This window comes from Oncorhynchus mykiss, chromosome 10 (genome assembly GCF_013265735.2).
Source record: "Oncorhynchus mykiss isolate Arlee chromosome 10, USDA_OmykA_1.1, whole genome shotgun sequence".
Taxonomy (NCBI): domain Eukaryota; kingdom Metazoa; phylum Chordata; class Actinopteri; order Salmoniformes; family Salmonidae; genus Oncorhynchus; species Oncorhynchus mykiss.
Window position 1 is genome coordinate 63,299,446 of NC_048574.1, and position 25,346 is coordinate 63,324,791.

The window sequence follows — 25,346 nt, forward strand, 5'->3', positions numbered from 1 at the left end:
GAGTGTGAAAAACCATAGCAGCTAGCCCTAACTAGATAACATCTATCAACTAAGTCCAGTCTCCAGCGCGAATTAAACACGACTTGGGGTAAATATGCAATGCTGTGCAGTTAAATGAGTCATATTTTGACTTCCATTTTGTTCATAAACGTCTAAAGAAAACCGCTAACGTGGAAATAGTTCTTGGTCATTGTTTACACGGAATATAAGTTGTTATTGGTTGGCGTCATAGGTCAAAGGGTGTGGCTAAATAAAATCGGTATTTGCGCTGTTCTTTAAAATATACAGTGATGGAAAAAGTACTCAATTGCCATACTTTAGTAAAAGTAAATGCTATATATCAAATTCCTTATATTAAGCAAACCAGACAGTACTCCAACACTCAGCCATAATTTACAAATGCAGTATTTGTGTTTAGTGATTCCGCCAGGTCAGAGGCAGTAGGGATGTCAACCCCTTGTATTGATATGTGCATGAATTGGACGATATTGCTGTCCTGTCTGAGCATTCTAAATTTAAGGAGTACTTTTTGACGTCATGAAATATGTATGGGAGTAAAACAGTACATATTTTCTTTAGTAATGTAGTGGAGTAAAAGTTGTCAAATATAAATTGTAAAGTACAGAGAAGAACGACTCAAGTAGTACTTTATAGTATTTTTTAAAACTTGTTTACTTACTTTACAGCACTGGAAAATGGGTACTGCTTATTACATTACACATCCAACCTCTTCAACGATTGTGTATTATATTGACAAGATATTCAAGTCTTACTAAAAATGGAAAGACTTGTCCATAGATTGGAGGAGGCGAGATCAGGTGGGAACATTCTAGCTAATGTGAAGGCAGATGCAAGTGCGAACGACAGGAGATCAAAGTTTATTGGTTTGTGTACACAATTTAGCAAATGATATAGCGAGCGCATCAAAATGCTTATGTTATTAGCTCCTAACAATGCAATAAAATGTCAAACAAGTACACAAATAATAAAATAAAAAGCTAAATAGAGGACTGGTGGTGCTTTCAAGACAACTAGGGAAAAAACTCAAATCCTGATGTTAGTGATCTAAAGGTTGAAAAGTCAGAGCACTAGAAGAGGCACGAGTTCCCAGACTTGGAATTCCAAGTTGGATGACCGCTCAAAACGATTTTTCCCAGTCTGAGCTCATTTTATTCTGAGTTCTCAGTCTTCTTGAACGCTCTGAAGTGTGAAGTCTGAGATTTCCGAGTTCCCAGTTCCCAGTTGAACGTGGCGTCATCTTGGTATCTGTGCTATTATAGCGTATGTGACAGTATGGGCATGTTTTTAGTCTATGGCAGCGCCATTGAGGCTATCTCCATTTTAAAGTAGTACATTTTCTTCTTAAATGGCTGATTGCTCCCAACTCCTAGGAATCCCCACCCATAGGAATCCCTACCCAGTTGACTACTTTAAAATGGTGGAAGCCTTCAATGGCAATGTCCATGCTAAAACGGATTATATCCATGATGAGTCCTCTATCTCTGACAACAGGCACAACTCTAATTTAACATAGTTTTTTGGATAAGTTGACAAAATTCCACGTGGGTCCACCCATCAGTGCATTCATAACCTAACAATTACGAAACTGATATTCAGTCAAATAAGCCTCACGTAGCAAATGAGCAATTACATTTTTTGTTAACTGAATTCAACACTCATAAAATCTAAAAATCAAATATTATTTGTGGCATTCGCCGAATACAACTGGTGTATACTTTACTGTGAAATGCTTGCTTATGAGCCCTTCCCAATGATGCAGAGTTTAAAAATAAAATAGTAACACGAGGAATAAAAATAATTTACCTCCATACAAAAATGTCTCACTTTGTGGGCTTATTTTCGTGAACAGATTTAGCCTCGTCCTCTCTGGTATCTTTTCAACTCAGAGCAGAGTTGTTTAGAAAGATTACCATAAATTACCTAAAAATAATTTTAAAAAGAGGGACATTATATTTGTTATGAAAAGAACATAGGCAAAACCAAATTTAGAGGGGAAATATAGTGTTCCACTTCAATGATAGGGTTTTGGCTATGCCAGCACACCAAACAAGTATGTATAATGTGAGAAAGACGGCATGCTCAGAGGCTCAACTGAGGGATTTAGTAATCCAAAAAACTCTCTTACTTCAAGACACTTCACATGATGACTATAATATGTCAGCTAAAGCCACAATGCTACGATTTCTCCCCATTGTGGACACTTATGTCTGGTAAGCTTAGTCAGGTAGGAGAAGCTCTTGTAACATAGTTTGCACTTGAAGGGCCTGTCCTGGGTGTGAACGGTCTGTTGCTTCTTCACATAGGTCGCCTAAGTAAAGCTCTTCCCACACGTGGGGCAGATGTACGGCTTGTCTGCGTCCATCCTAATGCTCGACTCCAACGTTGAGACCCAATTACACCAGAGGTAGAAGCAGGAGTCACCACCCTCAGGTGGTTAGTCTTTCAGCTCCCTCCTTGACCTTTTGCCATTGTTTGGATGTTGTTGGGATTGTGTGTTGCGTTCTAGGCTAGGTACCTATCCTGGTGAACGCCCATCCTGACCTGGTCTGTATCGGTGCGGTAACCATGAGGTAGCTGAGGAAAGCTAGACCCAGGTCCAAGCCCAGGCTTTCTATGAACTGAGACACTAGGCACTTCCTGAAAGCCTACCACCAGGGGGTCTCCCACCACTCTCTGTGAAGGCTGAAGCCCAGGGTGACCTGCTCTGTTCATCATGGATACTGTGGTGTTTGCATCATAGGAACAGGAGGGTCTATCTCTATCAGCCCCAGGCCCTGCTTCATCCCTGCACTGAGACTGTGAAGAGAAGGTTCTGGGCTGCAGACTGGATCCCTGACTGGAGCCTCTGTCTCTCTGATGACCACCAGGACTGAGGTTGTTCAGTCCACCTGTCCATTGTTTTGTGTGGTGGTGATGGAGTTTTTATCCCTCGTGGTTTGTATTTTTATTTATTATGGATCCCCATTAGCTGGAGTCCAGCAAAATTAAGGCAGTTCATACAATTTTAAAAACATTACAATACATTTACAGATTTCACAACACACTTTGTGCCCTCAGGCCCCTACTCCACAACTACCACATATCTACAGTACAAAATCCATGTGTGCGTACGTTATCGTGTGTGTGTATGCATATGTCTGTGCCTATGTTTGTTGCTTCACAGTCCCCGCTGTTCCATGAGGTGATTTTTTAAATCTGTTTTTTAACTCTAATTTTACTGCTTGCATCATTTACTTGATGTGGAATAGAGTTCCATGTAGTCATGGCTCTATGTAGTACTGTGCTCCTTCCATAGTCTGTTCTGGACATGGGGGATTGTGAAGATACATTTTGTGGCATATGCATGGATGTCCGAAGTCGATCTCTCCTCCACTTTGAGCCAGGAGAGATTGACATGCATATTACTAATATTAGCTCTCTGTGTACATCCAAGAGCCAGCCGTGCTGCCCTGTTCTGAACCAATTGCAATTTTCCTAAGTCCTTTTTTGTGGCACGACTGAACAGTAGTCCAGGTGCTACAACTATGGCCTAGGATCTTCCTTGTTGATAGTGCTGTTAAGAAGGTAGAGCAGCACTTTATTATGGACATACTTCTCCCCATCTTAGCTAATGTTGTATCAATATGTTTTGACCATGACAGTTTACAATCCAGGGTAACTCCAAGCAGTTTAGTCACCTCAACTTGCTCAATTTTCACATGATTTAGTTGAGGATTAGGGTTTAGTGAGTGATTTGTCCCAAATACAATGCTTTTAGATTTAGAAATATTTAGGACTAACTTATTCCTTGCCACCCACTCTGAAACTAACTGCAACTCTTTATTAAGTGTTGCAGTAATATCAGTCGCTGTAGTAGCTGACGTGTATAGTTTTGAGTCATCCGCATACATAGACACTCTGGCTTTCCTCAAAGCCAATGGCAATTCATTAGTAAAGATTGAAAAAGGTAATGGGCCTAGACAGCTGCCTTGGGGAATTCCTGATTCTACCTGAAATATGAAGAGGCTTCCATTTAAGAGCACCCTCTGTATTATGTTAGACAAGTAACTCTTTATCCACAATATAGCAGGGGGTGTAAAACCATAACACAAGTTTTTCCAACAGCAGACTGATCGATACTGTCAAAAACCGAAGTGAAGTCTAACAAAACAGCCCCCACAATATTTGTATCATCAATTTCTCTCAGCCAATCATCGGTCATTTGTGTAAGTGCCGTGCTTGTTGAGTGTCCTTCCCTATATGTGTGCTGAAAGTCTGTTGTAAATTTGTTTACTATAAAATAGCATTGTATCTGGTCAAACACCATTTTTTCCTAAAGTTTACTAAGGGTTGGCAACAGGCTGATTGGTTGGCTATTTGAGCCAGTAAAGGGGGCTTTACTATTCTTAGAATGAGGGAATGACTTTAGCTTCCCTCCAAGCCTGGGGACACACACATTCTAGTAGGCTTAAATTTAAAATATGGCAAATAGGAGTGGCAATATCGTCCGCTATTATCCTCAGTAATTTTCCATCCAAGTTGTCAGACCCGGTGACTTGTCATTGTTGATAGACAACAATACATTTTTTTACCTCTTCCACACTAACTTTACGGAATTTTAAATTACGGTGCTTATCTTTCTTAATTTGGTAAGATACAGTGCCTTGCGAAAGTATTCGGCCCCCTTGAACTTTGCGACCTTTTGCCACATTTCAGGCTTCAAACATAAAGATATAAAATTGTATTTTTTTGTGAAGAATCAACAACAAGTGGGACACAATCATGAAGTGGAACGACATTTATTGGATATTTCAAACTTTTTTAACAAATCAAAAACTGAAAAATTGGGCGTGCAAAATTATTCAGCCCCCTTAAGTTAATACTTTGTAGCGCCACCTTTTGCTGCGATTACAGCTGTAAGTCGCTTGGGGTATGTCTCTATCAGTTTTGCACATCGAGAGACTGACATTTTTTCCCATTCCTCCTTGCAAAACAGCTCGAGCTCAGTGAGGTTGGATGGAGAGCATTTGTGAACAGCAGTTTTCAGTTCTTTCCACAGATTCTCGATTGGATTCAGGTCTGGACTTTGACTTGGCCATTCTAACACCTGGATATGTTTATTTTTGAACCATTCCATTGTAGATTTTGCTTTATGTTTTGGATCATTGTCTTGTTGGAAGACAAATCTCCGTCCCAGTCTCAGGTCTTTTGCAGACTCCATCAGGTTTTCTTCCAGAATGGTCCTGTATTTGGCTCCATCCATCTTCCCATCAATTTTAACCATCTTCCCTGTCCCTGCTGAAGAAAAGCAGGCCCAAACCATGATGCTGCCACCACCAGTGGGGATGGTGTGTTCAGCTGTGTTGCTTTTACGCCAAACATAACATTTTGCATTGTTGCCAAAAAGTTCAATTTTGGTTTCATCTGACCAGAGCACCTTCTTCCACATGTTTGGTGTGTCTCCCAGGTGGCTTGTGGCAAACTTTAAACAACACTTTTTATGGATATCTTTAAGAAATGGCTTTCTTCTTGCCACTCTTCCATAAAGGCCAGATTTGTGCAATATACGACTGATTGTTGTCCTATGGACAGAGTCTCCCACCTCAGCTGTAGATCTCTGCAGTTCATCCAGAGTGATCATGGGCCTCTTGGCTGCATCTCTGATCAGTCTTCTCCTTGTATGAGCTGAAAGTTTAGAGGGACGGCCAGGTCTTGGTAGATTTGCAGTGGTCTGATACTCCTTCCATTTCAATATTATCGCTTGCACAGTGCTCCTTGGGATGTTTAAAGCTTGGGAAATCTTTTTGTATCCAAATCCGGCTTTAAACTTCTTCACAACAGTATCTCGGACCTGCCTGGTGTGTTCCTTGTTCTTCATGATGCTCTCTGCGCTTTTGACGTACCTCTGAGACTATCACAGTGCAGGTGCATTTATACAGAGACTTGATTACACACAGGTGGATTGTATTTATCATCATTAGTCATTTAGGTCAACATTGGATCATTCAGAGATCCTCACTGAACTTCTGGAGAGAGTTTGCTGCACTGAAAGTAAAGGGGCTGAATAATTTTGCACGCCCAATTTTTCAGTTTTTGATTTGTTAAAAAAGTTTGAAATATCCAATAAATGTCGTTCCACTTCATGATTGTGTCCCACTTGTTGTTGATTCTTCACAAAAAAATACAGTTTTATATCTTTATGTTTGAAGCCTGAAATATGGCAAAAGGTTGCAAAGTTCAAGGGGGCCGAATACTTTCGCAAGGCACTGTATGTCTCCCTTACCTAGCTCCTCCATCTTTAGTCCACTCAGCAGATCAATGCTCTCTGGTCTGTTGTCCATTGTCTCCTCTTTGACTAGCAGCAGATCAGGCTTCCCATCCTCCAAGTCTAAGAGGTACAGAGTGAGAGGATGTTGGATCAAGAAATCTGATATGAGCACCCTGCTATGGAGCATCTTCTCATTGGGCAATGAAAAAAAAAGGTAAGGGCATGGATCAGAAAACCAGTCCGTATCTGGTGTGACCACCATTTGCCTCATGCAGTTTATACATCTCCTTCGCATAGAGTTGATCAGACTGTTTATTGTGGCCTGTGGAAGGTTGTTCCACTCCTCTTCAAATACTGTCCGAAGTTGCAGGATATTGCCGGGAACTGGAACACGCTATCATACACATCAATCCAGAGCATCCCAAACATGCTCAATGGGTGACGTGTCTGGTGCGTATGCAGGCCATGGAAGAACTGGGACATTTTCAGCTTCCAGGAATTGTGTACAGATCCTTGCGACATGGGACAGTGCATTATCATGCTGAAACATGAGATGATGGTGGCTGACGAATGGCACGACTATGGAGCTTGTCTCAGGAGCTTGTCAAAGTATCTCTGTGCATTCAAATTGCCATCGATAAAATGCAATTGTGTTCCTAACTTATGACTGGCAATACCACAACCCCACCGCCACCATGGTGCACTCTATTCACAACGTTGACATCAGCAAACCGTTCGCCAACACGACGCCATACACGTGGTCTGTGGTTGTGAACCGTTTGGACGAACTGCCAAATTCTCTAAAAACGACTTTGGAGACGGCTTATGGTAGAGAAATTAACATTCAATTCACTGGCAACAGCGCTCAAGGACATTCCTGCAGTCAGCATGCCAATTGCACGCTCCCTCAACTTGAGACATCTGTGGCATTGTGTTGTGACAAAATCGCACATTTTAGTGGCCTTTTGTCCCCAAGCACAAGGTGCACCTGTGGAATGATTGTTGTTTAATCAGCTTCTTGATATGCCACACCTGCCAGTTGGATTATCTTGGCAAAGGAGAAATGCTCAATAACAGGGATGTAAAGAAATTTGTGCACAATATTCCAGAGAAATAAGCTTTTTGTGCATATGTTACATTTCTGGGGTCTTTTATTTCAGCTCATGAAACCAACACTTTACATGTTGTGTTAATATTTTTGTTCAATATGTTTTGATTATAACTCATGTTTATGCAGAATAGGATGAGATCAGATGTGATGTACACTAAAGAGTCTCAATGAGAAAAGTATTTGAATTAAGTCCCATTTTGTGTTTATTAAACATAAACAAGTTTTAAACAGACCATATGAAAACGACACATACATTGTCTTTACTACAAATCTGCATGATAAACTGCCTAAATGTTTTCAATAAAAGGTGTCCTGGGGGAAAAAAACAAGTAGTTGAACGGAAGTAATAAAAAAGGCATTTGTGAACATCATTATAGCCTACACAGTACAAACACAATATGTAACAGACTTTTTAGGCGTACAGTGCATATCGAAAGTTTACACCACCTTTAACTTTTTTTCACATTTTGCATCCTCAAAATTAAATATAAAAAGGAATTAAATTACATTTTCCTGCAGATCTACACAACCTTCTCCAAATTTTCAAGTAAAAAAAAGTTATAGAACGTTTACCAAATTAAGAAAAAAAATGGACAAGTCTCCACCAATCAGTTAATACTTAGTGGAAGCACAAGGCTGCAATTATAGCTGTGAATAACTTGGAATAAGATTCTACCGACTTCGCACAACACTATATCCATTGTTGTCAAAATTGGGAATCATTGGACAGCCATATTCAAACCTTGTCTCCGATTTTTTTTAAAGCTGATTTAAGTCACTACTGAGACTAGATCACTCAGAAACTCTCAACACCTCTGTGTAATTGTCCCACAGAAAAATAAAACCCTATCCCAGGGTTTTCAGAAGACTGAGGTGAGTTTCTTTGCTCGTTTCATATTTATTTTTTATCATAAATTCCCTAGTCCCTGCCGGTGGCATAACCATAACATGATGCTGCCATCACAATACTTGAATACAAAGAGATCAACAACATTGCACTTACATTACATTTTTGGCCTGAATTTAAAAAAGAGGGTTGTCTCAAATCAAATACAACAGAGTGAAGCCCTCTCTATTTAAGTATTGTGGTGGCAGCATCATGTTATGGGTATGCTTGTCATTGGTAGGGACTGGGGAGTTTGTCAGGATCAGTGGTGTAAAGTACTTAAGTAAAAATACTTTAAAGTACTACTTAAGTAGTTTTTTTGGGTATCTGTACTTTAGTATTTATATTTGACAACTTTTAGTACAATAGTAAAGAAAATAATGTACTTTTTACTCCATACATTTTCCTTAACACCCAAAAGTACTTGTTACATTTTGACAGGAAAATGGTCCAATTCACACACTTATCAAGAGAACATCCCTGGTCATCCCCACTGCCTCTGATCTGGCGGACTCACTAAACACAAATGCTTTGTTTGTAGTAAGCCCCTGTCTCCCTTTAAATAAATAAATAAACAAGAATGTGTGAATTAGAAATTAACACTTTTACTTGTGATACTTAAGTACATTTAAAACCCAAATACTTTTAGACTTTTACTCAAGTATTATTTTACTGGGTGACTCAATTTTACTTGAGTCTTTTTCTATGAAAGTTACTTTACTTTTACTCAAGTATGACTTGAGTACTTTTTCCACCACTGGTCAGGATCAAAACAAATATGAAAGGAGCTACAGTGCCTTTGGAAAGTATTCAGACCCCTTGACTTTACACATCGATACCTCACAGCTTTATTCTAAAATGGATTAAAGAAAAAAGAAAATCCTCAATACTCCATAATGATGAAGCGAAAACCGTTTTTTTAAATGATTGCAAATGTAAAAAAAACTTATTTACACAAGTATTCAGACCCTTTGCTATGAGACTCGAAATTGAGGTCAGTTGCATCCTGTTTCCATCCTTGAGATGTTTCTACAACTTGGGAGTCGACCTGTGGTAAATTCAATTGATTGGGCATGATTTGGAAAGGCACACGCCTGTCTATATACAGTCGTATGAAAAAGTTTGGGCACCCCTCTGAGGCTGCATAATAATTTACTCTGTCGTCACAAAAAATGATCACAGTGGCATGCCATTAATTTTCTAATAAAAGCTGAGTACTGGGGTATTGTCCAGACAAAGATTTTTAGTGTAGCAATATTAAGTTATGATATTAAATCAGATGTGAAAAATAGGCTATGCAAAAATGTGGGCACCCTTATCATTCTGTTGATTTGAATACCTGTAACTACTTAGCACTGATTAATTGGAACACACAATTGGTTTGGTGAGCTCATTAAGCCTTGAACTTCATAGACAAGTGCATCCAATCATGAGAAAATGTATTTAAGGTGGCCAATTGCAAGTTGTTGTTCTCTTTGACTCTCCTCTGAAGAGTGACAACATGGGGGCCTCAAAACAACTCTCAAATGACCTGAAAACAAAGATTGTTCAACATTATAGTTTAGAGGATGGCTACAAAAAGCTATCGCAGAGATTTAGGCTGTCAGTGTCCACTGTGAGGAACATAGTGAGGAAATGGAAGACCACAGGCACAGTTCTTGTTAAGGCCAGAAGTGGCAGGCCAATTAAAATATCGGAGAGGCAAAGGCGAAGGATGGTGAGAACGGTCAAAATCAGCCCACAGACCACCTCCAAAGACTCATCTTGCTGCAGATGGTGTCACTGTGCATCGTTCAACAATTCAGCACACTTTGCACAAGGAGAAGCTGTATGGGAGAGTGATGTGGAAGAAGCCTTTTCTGCACACACGCCACAAACAGAGTCGCTTGATGTATGCAAACGCACATTTGGACAAGCCAGCTTCATTTTGAAATAAGGTGCTGTGGATTGATGAAACAAAGACTGAGTTATTTGGTCATAACAAGGGATGTTATGCATGGCGGCAAAAGAACACAGCGTTCCAAGAAAAACACTTGCTACCCACAGTAAAATTTGGTGGGGGTTCAATCACGCTGTGGGGCTGTGTGGCCAGTGCCGGTACTGGGAATCTTGTTAAAGTTGAGGGTCGCATGGATCCTACTCAATTTCAGCAAATTCTTGGGAATAATGTTGAAGAATCAGTCAAAGTTGAAGTTACGCCAGAGCTGGATATTTCAACAAGACAATGACCCAAAACACTGCTCAAAATCTACCCGGGCATTTATGCAGAGGAACAAGTATAATGTTCTGGAATGGCCATCCCAGTCCCCAGACCTGAATATCATTGAGAATCTGTGGGATGATTTGAAGCGGGCTGTCCATGCTCGGCAACCATCAAACCTAACTGAACTGGAGATGTTTTGTAAGGAGGAATGGTCCAAAATACCTTCATCCAGAATCCAGACACTCATTAGAGGCTATGGGAAGCATCTAGAGGCTGTTATTTTAGCAAAAGGAGGCTCTACTAAATAGTGATGTGATTTTTCTATTGGGGTGCCCAAATTTATGCACCCGTCTAATTTTGTTTTGATGCATATTGCCCATTTTCTGTTAATCCAATAAACCTCATTTCACTACAGAAATATTACTGTCTCCATCAGTTATTTGATAGATCAAAATGAAATTGCTGATCCAAACACACAATTATTTATAAATGGAAATCATAGAAATTGTCAGGGGTGCCCAAACTTTTTCATACGACTGTAAGGTCCCACAGTTGACAGTGCATGTCAGAGCGAAAACCAAGCCATGAGGTCGAAGGAATTGGCCGTAGAGTACCGAGACAGGATTGTGTCGAGGCACAGATGGCCTCCATCATTCTTAAATGGAAGAAGTTTGGAACCACCAAGACTCTTCCTAGAGTTGGCCGCCCGGCCAAACTGAGCAATCTCGGTGGAGAAGGGCCTTCATCAGGGAGGTGACCAAGAACCTGATGGTCACTCTGACAGAGTTCCTCTGTGGAGATGGGATAACCTTCCAAAAGGACAACCATCTCTGCAGAACTCCACCAATCAGGCCTTTTATGGTAGAGTGACCAGAAGGAAGCCACTCCTTAGTAAAAGGCACATGACAGCCCACTTGGAGTTTCCAATAAGCATCTAATGGACTCTCACACCATGAGAAACAAGATTTTCTGGTCTGATGAAACCAAGATTGAACTCTTTGTCCTGAATGCCAAGTGTCACATCTGGAGGAAACCTGGCACCATTTTTCAGCATCAGGGACTGGGAGACTAGTCAGGATCGGGGGAATGATGAAAAGAGAAAAGTACAGGGATGATGAAAACCTGCTCCAGAGTGCTCAGGACCTCAGACTGGGGTGAAGGTTCACCTTCCAACAGGACAATGACCCTAAGCACACAGCCAAGACAACGCAGGAGTGGCTTCGGGACAAGTCTCTGAATGTCATTAAGTTGCCCGGACTTGAACCCGATTGAACATCTCTGGAGACCTGAAAATAGCTGTGCAGCGACGCTCCCCATCCAACCTGACAGTTTGAGTGGATCTGCAGAGAAGAATCTGAGAAACTCCCCAAATACAGGTGTGCCAAGCTTGTAGAGTCATACCCAAGAAGACTTGAGGCTGTCATTTCTGCCAAAGGTGTTCAACAAAGTACTGAGTAAAAAGGGTCTGAATACTTATGTAAAAATGTGAAATTTCAGTGGATTTTTAATACATATACAAACATTTATAAACCTGTCCTTGCCTTGTCATTGTGGGTTATTGTGTGTAGATTGAGGGAAAACAACAATTTAATCCATTTTGAATAAGGCTGTAACGTAACAAAATGTGGAAAAAGTCAAGGGGTCTGAATACCTTCCAAATGCACTGTAGGCACTATGCCTTATATATCACACAATAGCTGGATGTAATATTATACCCAGGAATATCCAAATGCATCTGTGGATATTTTATGATGACAACTAAAATAAATCTTTGTCTTTTGATATAAAAGTGTTTGTTAGAGTGGAGTGTTTTTTCTGCTGGTGTAACCTGAGGTAGCTCTTCTCTGAGAACCTCTTCCCACAGTGTGCACAGGCAAAAGGCCTCTCTCCCGTGTGGACCCTCTGGTGTCTCTTCAGGTCACCAGCCTGGGCAAAGCGCATGTGGCACTGGGTACAGCTGAAGGGTTTCTCCCCTGTGTGGACCCTCTGGTGCCTCTTGAGGGTGCATGCCTGGGCGAAGCGCATGTGACACTGGGTACAACTGAAGGGTTTCACCCCTGTGTGGACCCTCTGGTGGATGTCCACCTTCTGGGGGCAGCTGAAGCCTTTGTTACAGAACATGCAAAGGAACCGTTTCTCTTTACCATTGCCCGATGTGGCTCCCTCTCCTCGCGCCTTGGCCATTTGTTCCCTGTGTGAATCGGAGGGCCCCATCGACATGGATAATGGATCGTGTGTAAACGTGTGTAAAGGGGAGTGGGTCATGACATTTAGATTTGTCTCTAAGCTTTCCTTGTAGTCTAAGAAGTCAATGGTGTTGCCTTGTGAGTGTCCTTCTCCTAAGTGAGTTTCGTATCCATTCCATGTCAGAGGAGCGTCGCCCTCCACTTTCACAGTCACCTCATCTACGACCAGGCTCTCACCTTTCTTATCTAGGCACCCTTCAGAGTATCCACTACTACTGTACTGGTTCCAGTCCACTTTCATTGGATTAGTCTGTGCATCTAATACCACAGGCATGTCACCAGGTATCATCTCTGTAGTGTATGAACAGGATGGGTCATTGACAGTCTGTAAAGTGTCACCTGAGTCCCGATGGGACAGAACAGTTCTCGGGCTTGTATTGCCATAAAGTAAATACTCTGAGCGTGGAGCAGGAGGACAGCCCAGTCGGTTCAGCCCCGTTAAGGTCTTGGTGTCTGTCTCTGACTTGAGGATGGCGTTCAGCGTTCCACTGACCATGATGCTGCGTCGGGTCCTGGACTGCTCTTGGGCGGTGGTGGGGTTCTCCGTGGCTACAGGGGGCGCTCCAGCCGCTCCAGTCTGGATGTTTCTACTGTGCCGTGGGTCCACCTCTCCTTCAGACTTTTCCTGCTTGACCCCAGGACCTTCAGCCTCTGCAGACTGACAAAATAAGAAAGGAGGTTATTACCGGTACATAGGTTGAATGTCGTCTCACAAGCTCCCTATGGCAGATAAATAAGGATGTATAGCTGAGGGGAGCTTTTCTGAAATAAACTGTCCACATTTGATTTACAAAGTAACTAATCTTTTTTCTTTTTTTAATTACCCCCTTTTCTCCCCAATTTCGTGGTATCCAATTGTTGTAGTAGCTACTATCTTTTCTCATTGCTACAACTCCCGTACGGGCTCGGGAGAGACGAAGGTTGAATGTCATGCGATACACAACCCAACCAGCCGTACTGCTTCTTAACACAGCACGCATCCAACCCGGAAGCCAGCCGCACCAATGTGTCGGAGGCTACACCTTGCACCTGGCAACCTTGCCTAGCGCGCACTGCGCCCGGCCGCCACAGAAGTCGCTGGTGCGCGATGAGACAAGGAGATCCCTACCGACCAATCCCTCCCTAACCCGGACGACCCGGCCAATTGTGCGTCGCCCCACGGACCTCCCGGTCGCGGCCGGTTACGACAGAGCCTGGGCGCGAACCCAGGGACTCTGATGGCACAGCTGGCGCTGCAGTACAGCGCCCTTAACCACTGCGCCACCCGGGAGGCCGGCAAAGTAACTAATCTTGATGTAACACTATTATTATAACCTCTATAACATGATGGGTTGTGTTTCCTATCCCCTCATCAACAGTGATTGGTTGGTCATCTCTCCATGTATTGTGTCCTGCTGGCTTCACAAAGTTCCTGTGGCCTCCAGTGTGATGTCCTTCACCTGAGAGAGTGATTGGGGGAAAAGAGGTGGTTAGGTATACTGTATACTATTGACACTGTCTAGAATTGGCAAGGATGTACACTTCACAACTTCTTAATATACTATTTATAGATAGATAGATGGATTGTGTTCCATGCATCACATTGTTTTCATTTAGTAAATAACCGGAAATGCAGTAAATCAATAATCTGGTTAGAATATGATATTGTGTCTATGCGCAAGATAGCCCTCGGAGTGTGGTGTCAGGAAAATAACCTCACACTCAACGTCAACAAAACAAAGGAGATGATTGTGGACTTCAGGAAACAGCAGAGGGAGCACCCCCCTATCCACATTGATGGGACAGTAGTGGAGAGGGTAGTAAGTTAAGTTCCTTGGCGTACACATCACAGACAAACTGAATTGGTCCACCCACACAGACAGCATCGTGAAGAAGGCGCAGCAGCGCCTCTTCAACCTCAGGAGGCTGAAGAAATTCAGCTCGTCACCAAAAGCACTCACAAACTTCTACAGATGCACAATTGAGAGCATCCTGTCGGGCTGTATCACCGCCTGGTACGGCAACTGCTCCGCCCACAACCGTAAGGCTCTCCAGAGGGTAGTGAGGTCTGCACAACTCATCACCGGGGGCAAACTACCTGCCCTCCAGAACACCTACACCACCCGATGTCACAGGAAGGCCATAAAGATCATCAAGGACAACAACCACCCGAGCCACTGCCTGTTCACCCCGCTATCATCCAGAAGGCGAGGTCAGTACAGGTGCATCAAAGCAGGGACAGAGAGACTGAAAAAACAGCTTCTATCTCAAGGCCATCAGACTGTTAAACAGCCACTACTAACGTTGAGTGGCTGCTGCCAACACACTGACTCAACTCCAGCCACTTTAATAATGGGAATTGATGGAAATTGATGTAAAATATCACTAACCACTTTAAACAATGCTACTTAATATAATGTTTACATGCCCTACATTACTCATCTCATATGTATATGTATATACTGTACTCTATATCATCTACTGCATCTTTATGTAATACATGTATCACTAGCCACTTTAAACTATGCCACTTTGTTTACATACCCTACATTACTCATCTCATATGTATATACTGTACTCGATACCATCTACTGCATCTTACCTATGGCGTTCTGTACCATCACTCATTCATATATCTGTATGTACAGTCTTTATCCCTTTATACTTGTGTGTGTGTATAAGGTAGTAGTTTTGGAATTGTTAAATTAGATTACTCGTTGGTTATTACTGCATTGTCGGAACTAGAAGCGCAGGCATTTCGCTACACTCGCATTAACATCTGCTAACCATATGTATGTGACAAATACATTTGATTTGATTTTTTAAATCAGGTGAATTGTTGCATACTATCCAAAAACTGACCAAGACCCAACAAATATGCACAGGGGAACGGGACGACAGGCACTGGGCTCTATATAAAAGTAGACACCCCGCGCAGCCTCCGCCAAAATGTACCTTTTGCCTTTCCTCTGTATCGGTCGAGGATCTTGACACTACTGGGACTGGCGAGGACGCGATCTCGCATTGTCCTCTCTGCCCGGTCCCGTGCCACCTTAATTTCCAGTTGCTGTAGTTTCCTCCGCAATGCCTTGTTTTCTTTCTGGCTTTGAGTTATTTCCAAACGAAACACTGCGTAGTCGTCATCTACGAGTTTACAGATCTCTGCCACGGCTGCATTCGCTAGCACCTCCATGATGGATGCCATTTGACTGTGAAAAGCCATACAGTTAGCCATTTTTAGCTAACGTTAGCAGCTAGCTAGCGTTACCTAGTTCACATCCAAGTCCTGTCTCCAATGAAATTTAAATAATAGCTGGAGTAAGCATGTGATGCTATGCGGTTAAATTAATCTTATTTTGAGTTCCAGGGTGTTAAACATCTAACAACAATTAAAAAAGCTAACATGGAAATTGCTCTTGGTGACGACACTTTTTTTTTTACTACGGTTTCTTCGTTTATGGTGTTATGGCGGTCCACAATCAACCCTTAGAGGTGCATGCCGCCACCTACTGTACTGGAGTGTGTAGTCATTCACAGTTTACAAACTAAAATAATAAATAAACAAACATTAAGAAAAAACTAAATCGTCCTACCTTACCCTGTACTACTAAGAAAATAAAAAAGAGCCATACATGATCTTTGAGTCTTGGTCCACCCACTTTTAGACGGCCTTGGACTCGGTGTCCCACCTGTTCTGCCACACATATATCACAATGCCTCTAATCTTACATTTGGCCAGTGGAGGCTGGTGGGGGGAGCAATAGAAGGACGGGCACATTGTAATGGTTGGAATGTAATGAATTGAGGGTATCAAACAAATGGAAACCACATGTTTGACTCCGTTCCATTTATTCCATTCCAGCCATTACAATGAGCTTGATCTCAAATAGCTCCTCCCACCAGCCTCCACTGCATGCGGCTGCACCTCTACCCAGTGGAGTGGGAACATCAATTATATATAGTTTTAAAGCCCTTTTGGCTACGTGGTCTGCTATTACATTCCTGTCCATTCCCGTATGTTCCAAGATGGCGTGGCAGTGAGGACGTGTTTGTTGTTGTAAATTGTGTAAATGTTATGTTTTCTCTCCATCTTTTTTGTATTTATTTCAATGTATTTCAATCACTTTTTTTCATTTTTAAATTAAATATACCTTCCGGCAACCTGCATCACGCAATGTGATACGGATCTGCTATTTTTAGACCTTATAGCTAGAACCTCCATCAGAAGATAGCCATCAGAAGCTAACCAGCTAATTAGCTACTAGATATTTAGTCATTGTTAGCCACTGCTAGCGGCCTTTACCTTTAGCTCAGACACCAGCCGCTTTTAGCCTGGATAATACCTGTCAGTCTTCACAGCGCAATATCAACCCTAAGCATATCGGACTGCTTTTCTCCACTACATCACCAGATTCCTGCCGTAAGCTCTGGACCATTACACCGGATCATCGCAGCTAACTAGCTGCTACCGAGTGGCCCAACCCTGAAGCAAGCCTTGAGCCAGGCCCATCTCCCGGACTGCTCAGTGGACCCTATGATCACTCGGCTACACAGCTGATGCCTCCCGGACTCTTCACTAACACGACTAGAAGCCACTACATCACCGGATTCCTGCCGTAAGGTCTGGACCTTTGCACCGGATCATCGCAGATAGCTAGCTGCTACTGAGTGGCTATAGTGGCTAACGCCCTTGTCCCGAAGCTAACACTAGTTAGCCTCGAGCCAAGCACATCTCCCTGCTAGCAAACGAAATTACTCCAGCTACAATAACTATTTTGCCAATTGGCCTGGACCCTTTGTCGACACGGAGCCCCGCCGTCTGGTCTGCCGACGTAATTCTGTCTGATGTGCCCTCAACCGGCCTTTGCCGGACGTCGGTGAAGACGCTTCTGCTAGCCCCGGCCTGCTAACTTTATGAATACTGTGTCTCCCGCTCGCCTAGCGTAGAAACGACTACGTAACGACTTCCCTGTTTTATCTATTGCGGTTCACTGGACCCTATGACCACTTAGCTACATAGATAGCCTGCAAAGTGCTGTCATACTTTCCAGGTCTATGCCCAAACAGTTCGAGCTTCTAATTTAAAAATGAATCTCTCCAGAAATAAGTCTCTTACATCTTACATCACCTGTTATAGACCCCCCTTAGCTCCCAGCTGTGCCCTGGACACCATATGTGAATTGATTGCACCCCATCTATCTTCAGAGTTCGTTCTGTTAGGTGAACTAAACTGGGATATGCTTATTACCTCGGCCGTCTGACAATCTAAGCTAGATGCCCTCAATCTCACACAAATTATTAAGGAACCCACCAGGAACCCACCAGGTACAACCCTACATCTGTAAACATGGGCACCCTCATAGATATTATCCTGACCAACTTGACCTCCAAATACACCTCTGCTGTTTTCAATCAGGATCTCAGCGTTCACTACCTCATTGCCTGCATCCGTTATGGGTCCACTGCCTTTCTAATCGACCTGGCCTGGATATCCTGGAAGGATATTGACCTCATCCCGTCAGTAGAGGATGCCTGGTAGTTCTTTAAAAGTAATTTCCTCACCATCTTAAATAAGCATGCCCCTTTCAGAAAATGTAGAACTAAATGTAGAACTGTAGCCCTTGGTTCACTCCAGACCTGACTGCCCTCGACCAGCACAAAAACATCATGTGGCATACTGCACTAGCATTGAATAGTCCCCGTGATATGCAACTTTTCTCGGGAAGTCAGGAACCAATACACACAGTGAGTTAGGAAAGCAAAGGCTAGCTTTTTCAAACAGAAATTTGCATCCTGTAGCTCTAACTCCAAAAAGTTTTGGGACACTGTAAAGTCCATGGAGAATAAGAGCACCTCCTCCCAGCTACCCACTGCACTGAGGATAGGAAACACTGTCTTAATCCACGATATTGGAGAATGTCAATAAGCATTTCTCTACGGCTGGCCATGTTTTCCACCTGGCTACCCCAACCCCGGCCAACAGCTCTGCACCCCCCACAGCTACTTTCCCAAGCCTTCCAGCTTCTCCTTCACCCAAATCCAGATAGATGTTCTGAAAGAGCTGCAAAACCTGGACCAGTACAAATCAGCTGGGCTAGACAATCTGGACCCTCTCTTTCTAAAATTATCCGCCGCCATTGTTGCATCCCCTATTACTCCTAAAGATTGGAAAGCTGCCGCGGTCACCCCCCTCTTCAAAGGGGGTGACACTCTAGATCCAAACTGTTACTGACCTATATCCATCCTGCCCTGCCTTTCTAAAGTCTTCGAAAGCCAAGTTAACAAACAGATCACTGACCATTTCGAATCCCAACGTACCTTCTCCGCTGTGTAATCCGGTTTTCGAGCTGGTCACGGGTGCACCTCAGACACGCTCAAGGTACTAAACAATTTCATAACCGACATCGATAAAAGTATTGTGCAGCCGTCTTCATCGACCTGGCCAAGGCTTTTGACTCTGTCAATCACCATATTGTTATCGGCAGACTCAACAGCCTTGGTTTCTCAAATGATGGCCTCGCCTGGTTCACCAACTACTTCTCAGATAGAGTTCAGTATGTCAAATCAGAGGGCCTGTTGTCCGGATCTATGGCAGTCTCTATGGTCTCTACAGGGTTAAATTCTCTGGCTTTTCTCTGTATATATCAACAATGTCGCTCTTGCTGCGGTGATTCCTTGATCCACCTCTACGCATACGACACCATTCTGTATACTTCTGGCCCTTCTTTGGACACTGTGTTAACAAACCTCCAAACGAGCTTCAATGCCATACAACACTCATTCTGTGGCCTCCAACTGCTCTTAAATGCTAGTAAAACTAAATGCATGCTCTTCAACCGATTGCTGCTCGTACCCACCCGCCCGACTAGCATCACTACTCTGGACGGTTCTGACTTAGAATATGTGGACAACTACAAATACCTAGGTGTCTGGCTAGACTGTAAACTCTCCTTCCAGACTCATATTAAGCATCTCCAATCCAAAATTAAATCTAGAATCAGCTTCCTATTTCGCAAAACAAAGCCTCCTTCACTCACGCTGCCAAACATACCCTCGTAAAACTGACTATCCTACCGATCCTCGATGTCATTTACAAAATAGTGTCCAATACTCTACTCAGCAAACTGGATGCAGTCTATCACAGTGCCATCTGTTTTGTCACCAAAGCCCCATATACCACCCACCACTGCAACCTGTATGCTCTCGTCGGCTGGCCCTCGCTACATATTTGTCGCCAAACCCACTGGCTCTAGGTCATCTATAAGGCTTTGCTTGGTAAGCTCCACCTTATCTCAGCTCACTGGTCACCATAGCAACACCCACCCGTAGCACGCGCTCCAGCAGGTATATCTCACTGGTCATCCCCAGTGCCAACACCTACTTTGGCCGCCTTTCCTTCCAGTTCTCTGCTGCCAATGACTGAAACGAATTACAAAAATCGCTGAAGTAGGAGACTTATATCTCCCTCACTAACTTTAGGCATCAGCTATCTGAGCAGCTTCCGATCGCTGCACCTGTACACAGCCCATCTGTAAATAGCCCATCCAACTACCTATCTCTACCTATATTGTTTATGTTGACTTTTTTTCTCTTTTTCACAGCAGTATTTATACTTGCACATCATCATCTGCACATCTATCACTCCAGTGTTAATTTGCTTAATTGTAATTGCTTCGCTGCTGTGGCTGATTTATTGCCTTATCTCCTTACTCCATTTGCACACACTGTATATATATTTTTCTATTGTGTTATTGACTGTACTTTTGTTTATCCCACATGTAACTCTGTGTTGTTTTTTTGTCGCATTGCTTTGCTTTATCTTGGCCAGGTCACAGTTGTAAATGAGAACTTGTTCTCAACTGGCCTACCTGGTTAAATATAGGTGATTATTTTTTAAGTAGGCAGAGACCCAGCAAAATCACACTACTACACCCAGTCTCCTGATTTTCCATAGCAATATTTATGTCTCCAATAGTTGCTCCTATTAGATTTGCCAGATGATAAAACTATTCAATAGAGACAGGGAATTCCGTTTACTTCTTCTTCTTTGAGTTTTTATTGGCAGACTACACCAAAAAGATGTATTGCCGCCATCTACTGGGTGAGGTGAAAACTGGGAGACTTTAAAGGGATAGTTCATGCTAAATCTATATATGGCTACAACCATATTAGCATCGTAAGTTTTCATGAGTGGAAACAGCTGAACTGATGTTAGCAAAGCTGCTCTGCAAGCCGCAACCTCCTCCCGAGTGGCGCAGTGGTCTAAGCTGAGGCGCCACTACACCCGTTACCGGGAGCCCCATCCGGCGCCCCACAATTGGCCCAGTGCCGTCCAGGTTAGGAGATGGTTTTGCCGGGTGGGTTTTCCTTGACTCATTCCACTCTAGCAACTCCTTGTGGCGGGCCAGGCACCTGCCTGCTGTCTTCGGTCGTCAGTTGAACAATGTTTGCTCCGACACATTGGTTCTGCTGACTTCCGGGTTAAACAGCATGGCTTGGCGGATCACGTTTCGGAGGATGCATTTCTCAACCTTCGCCTCTCCTGAGCCCGTTGGGGAGTTGCAGCAATGAGACCGGAAGAGTGGCAGCAGCTAATGGGGATCCCTAATAAAATACAAATCAAAACTTTTAATTGGATAACCAGTTGGAGAAAAAAAAACGCATTTTGGTGGTTCGCAGGGATTTACAACAAAATAAATGTACTCCTTCAGTCGGATTCAAATGTTTTCTCAGATCCCTACACAGACTCTGGAGCCTGGGTGGGGGTAACATCTTCATTCAATATTCCCTGTAACGATTCAGCCGTGAAGTCCTAGAGCGCTTCCGTTTACTTCTTCTCCTTTGAAGTTTTATGGGATACCACAACTAATGCAATATTGCCTCCAACGACTGGATGGCGTGGGTAAAAAAATACAAAAAGTACATCCACACACAATACTAATGAAAAAAACAAAACATTACAAAAATCATCCCACAACCCAGTATCATTCATCCTTTGTGCATTGTTTTCCAGGAACATTCTTCATTAGAGCGAAGGTTCTCAAAGCACACACATCCCTGCAGCTAGCGACTGGAATGAGCTGCAAAAAAACACTCAAACTGGACAGTTTTATCTCCATCTCTTCATTCAAAGACTCAATCATGGACACTCTTACTGACAGTTGTGGCTGTTTTGTGTGATGTATTGTTGTCTCTACCTTCCTGCCTTTGTGCTGTTGTCTGTGCCCAATAAAGTTTGTACAATGTGCTGCTGCTATGTGGTGTTGCTGCCATGCTATGTTGTTGTCTTAGGTCTCTCTTTGTGTAGTGTTATGGTGTCTCTCGTGTCGTGATGTGTGCTTTGTCCTATATTTTATTTTTAATCCCAGCTCCCTTTCCCACAGGAGGCATTTTGCCTGTTGGTAGGCCGTCATTGTCAGTAATGGAAAAAGTACCTAATTGCCATACTTTAGTAAAATTAGAGATACATTAATAGAAAAGGACTCAAGTAAAAGTGAATGTCACCCAGTAAAGTCACCTAGCTGGTGTAACTGAGTCAGGTTTGTAGGCCTTCTTGCTCGCACACGCTTTTTCAGTTCTGCCCACAAATTTTCTATAGGATTGTCATGATGTTGCCTCTTTGGGTACAGCGAGCACCATCCACCTCTCTCTGCACCATCCACCTCTCTCTGCACCATCCCCCTCTCTCTCTTCCCCCTACACCAGGCTCTGTTAGGCAGGTCATAAATTCCTGAAGGAGATTCTTGCTCATGGCCAGACAGTATAGAGAGAGAGAGAGTGAGTTTTCATAGAATGAACAAAGGAACTTCTTCCACCTAACAGAACTTGAGAACTGAACAATATTCATGTTCTGGAGAATGTATAAACGCTCGGTGAAGTAGCCAGCTACAAACTGGTCCGTTTGGTACAATTTTGTGAAACTCATGAGAGACAATACAGCCACATTACCATAACCCTGTTTATACAAGAGTCTCAGTTGTGAGGCTTGCATCTAATTGTTGTATAAATTGAATGAGTAAAGATGAAACTATTTGTGAAATTATGTAATGTGATTATAAAACTGTTTAATGAAGGAAACTCCAATTCCCTTTGGAGTTTAACTAAATCATAGGCCCACCCCATGAGCACAGACATTGATCTGGCGTGGTGGGGCATCCCCTTTCTGCTCTTCCGAATATAACCCCCACCTTTGGAATTTATCTTTAGACCATGCTTCTCTCAATTACGAGACGGCTAAGGTTTGAGTAGAGACCAGCTGTTAGGAAAATTATGATTAAATGACTGAACAAATTGTCTTATTTTAAATGAAACTGTAACTAATTAAACTTATACTCTGTTTTATTATATCTGATTAACAATATGAGTTCATAATAAGGGATTGTGTGACACGGACAAGGAGTAATTGAAGTTCATGAACACCATTCCAACTAGGAAGAAAGGAATGGCTTGTGGATTAAGTAAACAGATAAGGTAGTTAACCTATGGTTGAACCGACGAAACTGAGCTCTGGGGTGTTTTAGATAAGGCTGTGAGTGCATTCCGAGGTTTTCTGTTAATTAAAACTGTCAGTTAAGTGGTGATCGATAATGGTGAGGAGTCAAAAGTTAATTCAGCTGTGTTGTGTGTCCTGTGTATGTGCTAGTGGGTCAGAATGAACTCAGAATGAACTTTTAAAGTTCCCTTTGTCTCGGTCGAGAGGAGGAGATTCATTTTTTAAGCAATGAAATTACGTCATGTTATTGTATATAAACTGTTGCTCGTGGTAACGTGGCAGCATTACCTATTATTGATAAGACTGCTCTCAGTCTATTTTATGCAAACAAGAATCTTACAAATTCTCATAAATTAGATTAAGGGAATTCAATTAATGAAAACACATTGGTATATATAAATTACAGTAACACCAGCTTACCTCGATAACCACGAGAGGGCTAAGGTTTCAGACGATTGCTGAATTCTTAACCATACCACGTGGTTAAACTCAGACTATCGAACCGACAGAATGAGAACAAATCTTTGATACTAATTACTAGTCTGCAGCTAGGAATTCGGTACCAGTGAACGCGAAGACCGACAACCGTCGAAACCTCTATACTATTACAACAATGCTGAATGTTACTCTGAACTAACCATTCTAACCACGGCAGAGAGAGAGAGGGAGGACAAACTCTCCAACAGAAGCAAACTTTCCAACAGAGACCACGACGACATACTGAGCATAAATATATATATTGATTGCAATTATTCCCGAATGAGTGTGCGTTCATGTGCAAAGGATTAGCATTTCAAATGTTATAATTATCAACTTTGTAGTGTCTTTTATCTCAGTCGACCCCCACTTCTCTTTTGTTCACCAAGCTGTGATGCCGGTTTAGCCCACTAGGGCACATTCGCTATCATTTCCTTGTAACTATATGTGTGCATTTCTGTGATTATTTAGTTAGTTAATAAATAAATGATTTAAGACAATTTATGTATGGATGACTCATAGTGAAGACTGAGTTCATGCAGATAATTTAAATTTTTTTATTGGAATTTCACCATTTTCACCCATATTAAGAGATACAACAACAGAGACAAAAAAATATATAAAAAAATAAAATAAAAATAGCACTCACTTACACATACCTGCGTGTGTATATATATATATATATATATATATATATATATATATATATATATATATACATACCACACACACACGTACATACGTACACCATTTTCCTCTTCCCACTCGGTGCTTCTCTCACCCCATCCCCATCATTGTGTCTCTCAATACATACATTTTAAACAAATTTACAAACAGAAATTAAACAAAAAAGCTCAGTTTAAACCAAGAAGTTAGGTTCCACACATGGAACGTACAGTGTAATTCTGAAATACATAGATCCCCACCATTCTAAGAGAATCCTTGCAGCATAATAGCTGATACCTCAGGTTCTAGGTCATTTAGATAAGGCTCTTTGTAGAACTGGTCTGTTTTAGAATGCAATGTACATGTCAGATATTCCAGAGGCAGCCATCCAAATAGTATCTTATGCCAATCTTTAATAGAAGGAACCTTATCACTAATCCACTGTAAAATTATGTTTTTCCTCGCTGCAAAGGTAAGGATGTTGTAAAGCCTCCTCTTACCCTCAGAAGTAACATGCCTACTGGGGAGACCCAACAGTAAATAAACTGGGTCCAATTCTAGATCAACCCCTAGGATCTTTTCAATTTCTTGCAGAACACCAGACCAGTATCTTTGTATTTTGGTACATGACCATAAACAATGTGTTAGGGTGCCTGTATCCGTTTTGCATTTAAGACACTGAGGAGAAGAGGAAGTGGGGCTAAAAGCATGTCTGCAATTTGGGGATATATGCAATCTGTGTATTATTCTTAATTGGATTGCTCTAGTACGATTAAATATAGATATTGTTTTTGCATATCTTCAAATGTCCTCCCACAACTCTTCATCAATAGTAACAGACAATTCTTTCTCCAACACTTGTTTCACCCTCTGTGTGTTGACAGCAGAAAAGGACCTTAAAGCATCATAAAACAGACTTACAGACATTTTCCTTTGTGGGAAAAAAAGCATTATTTCAATGACAGGCATATCAGGGTTACCAATTAAGGTGGTGCTCTTCAGAATATAATGTCTTACT

The 25,346-nt window shown here is 42.3% G+C and overlaps 2 protein-coding genes across 4 annotated transcripts in view; one reads left to right on the forward strand and one right to left on the reverse strand.

Annotated features, from left to right (window-relative positions):
• LOC110534616 (oocyte zinc finger protein XlCOF7.1-like) overlaps positions 1-25,346 on the forward strand; it is a 1,104,347-nt gene that overhangs the window by 900,758 nt on the left and 178,243 nt on the right. The window lies entirely within an intron of this gene.
• On the reverse strand, positions 11,834-16,173 carry LOC110534658 (gastrula zinc finger protein XlCGF48.2-like). The gene is made up of 3 exons (XM_021619583.2): positions 15,649-16,173; positions 14,029-14,153; positions 11,834-13,372 (listed from the first exon to the last, which is right to left on the reverse strand). The coding sequence occupies exons 1-3, from the start codon at positions 15,926-15,928 to the stop codon at positions 12,227-12,229; spliced, it is 1,551 nt and encodes a 516-aa protein (XP_021475258.2). The 5' UTR covers positions 15,929-16,173; the 3' UTR covers positions 11,834-12,226.